Source organism: Nematolebias whitei, chromosome 16 (assembly GCF_014905685.2).
Source record: "Nematolebias whitei isolate Nwh7 chromosome 16, NemWhi1, whole genome shotgun sequence".
NCBI classification, from domain to species: Eukaryota; Metazoa; Chordata; class Actinopteri; order Cyprinodontiformes; family Rivulidae; genus Nematolebias; species Nematolebias whitei.
Genome location: NC_056513.1, coordinates 2030662 through 2035174, shown reverse-complemented (window position 1 = coordinate 2035174; position 4513 = coordinate 2030662). Strand labels below are relative to the sequence as shown.

Here is a 4513-nt window from a genome sequence, read left to right as displayed (position 1 = left end):
GAATTGTAGCTAAAAGCAGCTGAATCGTAGCTAAATGTAGCAGAATCATAGCGAAGTAGCTAAAAGTAGCAGAATCGTAGCTAAAAGCAGCAGAATTGTAGCTAAAAGCAGCTGAATTGTAGCTAAAAGCAGCTGAATCGTAGCTAAATGTAGCAGAATCATAGCGAAGTAGCTAAAAGTAGCAGAATCTTAGCTAAAAGTAGCAGAATTGTAGCTAAATTAGCATAAGAAGACAAAAATCGAGCACGTATACTGAAAGAGAACAATGTTTTTAAAAGAACTGAAGAGATCTTCATGTATTTTTCTATGGGGAAGATATTTGCAAGTGAAATTAAATATTTTTAAAAGTTATCCTGTTTCTGGAATGAGCTGAAGTATTTGCTGTATGGCAGAATAATCAGAAGTTCTTAGACTAGAAGAAACAATGTGAATAATCAAAATAAACCCAGAAACCAAAGTAAGAACAGGAGCTCTCTGACATTGTGAAACAGGAGACAGCAGCTCCTTAAAGCAGCGTTCGTGTGGACCATGTGCTCCTGAAGTCAGCAGAGAAGATGTTTGGTGATAAAACTTTCTGTTTCTCTGAGCGACCGAGACTCTTGGGCTCAATGTGGTGACAGCAGATTGAGAACACTCCCCAACCGTGCCGCAGATAAAACGGGTTGGCCCCTGCTCCACTTGAAACACTCAGTTTCAGGCTCTGCAGCGCCAAAATGCACTTTTTATAGGTTTGAGTTTTCATTTTCATCAGCAACTACTTAAAAACAGAACATGTCGACATTTGCTGCGATACTTGATGTTTCTGTTTATTTCTTTAGCAGTTTATTTGACTCGTTTGTTTCGAGGTTTATTTTTCTTTTGTCTGGGTTCTGTTGTTTGTTTCCTCGTCACTTTGCATCTTTATCCATGCGTGTTTGTGCACTTCATTGATATTTATGTAGTTGTTTGTCTCCCGGTCCTCCTTGTCCCATTTCCCATCAGTCACGTTCCTCGGCGTGTCCCCTCTTAGTCCGACACACACCTGTCCCTAATCAGCAATCGTTCCAGCTGTTTCCATTTCCCGCTCACCTCTGTTCTATTTATTCAGTCACTGTTCCACCAATGGTGGCACGGTAGCACAGTTGGTAGAGATGTTGCCTCGCAGCAAGAAAGTCGCCGGTTCAAATCCCAGCTGGGGGCCTTTCTGGGCGGAGTTTACATGTTTCCTCCAACAGACCAAAAACATGCATGTTAGCCTGATTAACTCTAAATTGTCCCCACGTGAGAGAGTGAATGTTGTCTGTATGTGTCTCTGTGATGGACTGGAGACCTGTCCAGGTGTCCCCCACCTCTCACACAGCGACTGCTGGACGCCAATGACCTGAAAAGGAAGAGATGGATGGATGATGGATGGATGGATGGATGGATATATTTATTGTTGAGAAGAACAAAGCTGGAGCTGTTTTGGTCAAACCTTATCAAAACTGTAAGAGCTCATGCTCAGAGTGTGCTTGTGAATCACTCTCAGCTACTACCACACTGAATTGTTTTTAGTTTTAGTTGCTATTGTTGACCGTGGCAGCGTCATGAACTGTGTTGGCGGCTGTAGATACATTCAGCAGTTATTTACTGAAAGTTTCATTCAAATGTGTCCAGTTCAGGAGATATTTTGCTAACAATACATAAGAACTCAAGCGAGTTAAATGTCAGCCTTAGTCCAGGTCCAGTATGTGTTTTTGTACACAGATGCATTCATTCATTGCTTTATTCAGATCTTACAGCGCACGCTGCCGGGCCAGTTCCTGCAGCTTTGCAAACCCGATAAGGTCCAACTTGCAAGAACTCTCCCAGCTCTACGGTAATGGTTAACCAGATATCTCATCTGGGAGGGGGCGTGTTGGAACAGACGCAGACACGAGTTTCTGTCGTCCTCATTGTTCTCCGGTTGAATTCATTCATAGCTGCAGGCAGAATGGAGGACATGCAACCAGACACTAAACCCAAACCGGAGCCTGGAAACCAAGACGAGCAGGAAGGTAACGTCATCTGGAGGTTTCTGTGGACACTTCCAGCTTTTTTAAAGTTTCACTTCCAGCTTTTCTAAAGTTTGCTTACTTTCAGTGTACAGCTAAACAGACCCCAGCTACACTTCTCTCTGATAAATAAGAGGTGGTTTCAAAAGCTCCACTTGTTGCATCATGTGTGTCCTGCTTCTGTCTGAAGATGGAATGCGTCGCCGACTGAGGGACAGGGACCTGCTCAGGAAGAGGAAGGCCGAGGCAGAAGAGAAGGAAACTAACCAGTGGGTTTTGGGGTAAATGTGTTAAAGAAGCGCCGTCAGGAGACTTTGTGCTGGTCTCCTGAGCTGGGCGCAGTAAACGGAGCGCCTGCAGCCGCATTGTGTTCACACACTATCAGCTCCCTGCAGCTGCTTATCGCTCCTCTCTAGTTTATGTTGAACGTGGAGCGAGACGGAACCAAAGGTTACCTCGCTGGCTCTGTTGACCGCCCAGAACCCGGTCATGGACTTTGTCCTTTCAGAGTCAACGTGCCCGCTGGTTCTGAGTTAACTAGTTCTGCTCTTTCAGGGCGGAGAGCCAAAGGAAGAGATCAAGAGCTGAGACCAAGAGCGGCCCGACAAGGAGAGGGCGGCCCAGGAAGGTTGAGCTGGTACCAACGGTCCTGGACGAGGCCGCTGGTGGGATCCAGGAGACCCCGGCAGTGGTGGTGGCCCCCGAACCTGCTGCGGCGTTCATCTCAGACCAGATCTACGAGGCTCTGGCCTCCATCCAGGCTGTGGAGCCCCAACCAGCTCCTCCTGCACCGACGCTGCAAACCGTTGTTTTCCAGTCGGCCGTGGGTCCGTCTTCAGATCCTGCTTCGTCTCAAGACCCCGTCCCAGAAACGGGTCTGGCTCCTCCCCAGTTGGAGACCCTCTACATGGAGCCACAAGACCAGGAGGCCCCTGAGCAGGTGCTGATTGAGGACTTGGGGCCAGATGAGGAGGAAGAAGAACCTCTGGCAGAAGGCAGAAGAAACGATGAAGGTATGGACGACGACGATCCTCCTGATGATCTTCTGTGCTTTCTGTGAACTCGTCATCTTTTTGTTCTTCAGGTCTGAGTGGAAGTCTGCTGATCGACGTTCCCGAACAAATCAAAATGAATTCTGTTCCAGCAGCGTGCGCTCCTCTCCTGCCTCAGGAATACTTTGCAGAAAACTCGTTGTAGATTTGAATCAGCTCAGAAGACGAGAAGGTCTCGCGCTGCGTCTCAGATTTATTTCATTCACCGGAGAAAGGAAATGTTTTGTGCTGAGCTCCTAGTATTATTTTTAAAGGTACTCAAACCAAACGTTATTTATTTAAAGTGTGCTTTTTATGAAATTAAGCTCTATTTTTTTATTTAGCTAATAATACACAACAAATTTAGCTCTTGTTGTTGAAGACAAAGAATAAATGCATTTGTATTTGTCGACTTTTTAAATTTAATTTAGAAAAAAATGAAATAAAATCACTTAAATCATGTTTATTCTCATCTGTGTCTTTAACATCTACAGAGTAATTTTTTATTATCAGTTTTTATTAAAGTTTAAAAAAGCTGTAAAGAACAAATCTTCATTTGAACATGTTCCAACATTTAAAGAGTTTCGTTTAAGTCTTTTATTTAGACAGTTTGTGTTAATCTTCCTGAAAGAGGAGATTCTTCTTCTTGGCTTCAATGTGAAAAGTTGGATATATCTTCATTATTATAAAACTGCTCTAAATAAAACACTTTTATCACAAAATATATCAAAATATGTAAATCAGTGGGAGAATGTGAATGAAACACTCAAAATAAATCACAGTATCATCAATGTACGTTAAAAATAAACTTCCTGTTTACTTTAAATACTGAAATACATTTTATATTTTTATTCACACAAACAACTGCAGAGTTTCTAATCAGTCTTGAAAAGTGCAGATAAGTATGAAATTAGCTTTTAATGTTTTTCAGTTAACAATATGCACATAAAAAAGATCGCACATAAACATATTTTCACTGGACACCAAATAAAACAATAAAATCTTACTTTTTGTTAAAATTATCATTAAAAGAAGTTGGCAAGTGACGTATCCCTCAAATTAACTTAACTCCTCCGTGAGAGAAGATTAAAGTTGTAAATATTTTATTTAAATTAAAATATGTTGACTGAAAATGAACATCCCATTTTCACAGTGTAGAAAAACATCACTGTTTCCAGGATTTGTTACTTTTATAAAAAGTTAAATTCTGATTTTTCTTTTGTGAAAAACGTTCAAACAGGAGAGCACTTTTCAGCTATTGTTTCAAATACTGACGTGAAGTAAGGTGCAAAAGTTTTAATCCAGCTCTTATTTTGGTGCACTTTAAAGAAAATTGTCTTTTGTTGAATAAATGAGAGAAAGAGAGAGAGAGAGAGAGAGAGAGAGAGAGAGAGAGAAGAGAGATGAGAGAGAAAGATAAAGAGAGAGAGAGAGAGAGAGGAGAAGAGAGATGAGAGAGAAAGAGAGAGA

General features: G+C 42.0%; 1 protein-coding gene across 2 annotated transcripts; it reads left to right on the top strand.

The window, feature by feature from the left end:
• The first annotated feature begins 1889 nt into the window (after window positions 1-1889).
• hemgn (hemogen) lies at window positions 1890-3276 on the top strand. 2 transcript variants are annotated; one of them, XM_037690044.1, is made up of 4 exons: window positions 1890-2015; window positions 2203-2281; window positions 2568-3025; window positions 3097-3276. In XM_037690044.1, exons 1-4 carry the CDS (start codon window positions 1952-1954, stop codon window positions 3207-3209), a joined length of 714 nt encoding a protein of 237 aa, XP_037545972.1. In that variant the 5' UTR covers window positions 1890-1951; the 3' UTR covers window positions 3210-3276. The 2 variants fall into 2 exon arrangements, with proteins under 2 accessions (XP_037545972.1, XP_037545971.1); XM_037690043.1 differs by having other exon boundaries at window positions 2203-2293.
• The last annotated feature ends 1237 nt before the right edge of the window (window positions 3277-4513 follow it).

What these genes read in the sequence shown, in the direction of transcription:
- hemgn (XM_037690043.1), top strand. Translation starts at nt 1,952, where the DNA reads ATGGAGGACATGCAACCAGACACTAAACCCAAACCGGAGCCTGGAAAC. An exon ending in AAACCAAGACGAGCAGGAAG is followed by an intron (nt 2,016 to 2,202) that starts GTAACGTCATCT and finishes TTCTGTCTGAAG; the next exon opens with ATGGAATGCGTCGCCGACTG. An exon ending in ACTAACCAGTGGGTTTTGGG is followed by an intron (nt 2,294 to 2,567) that starts GTAAATGTGTTA and finishes CTGCTCTTTCAG; the next exon opens with GGCGGAGAGCCAAAGGAAGA.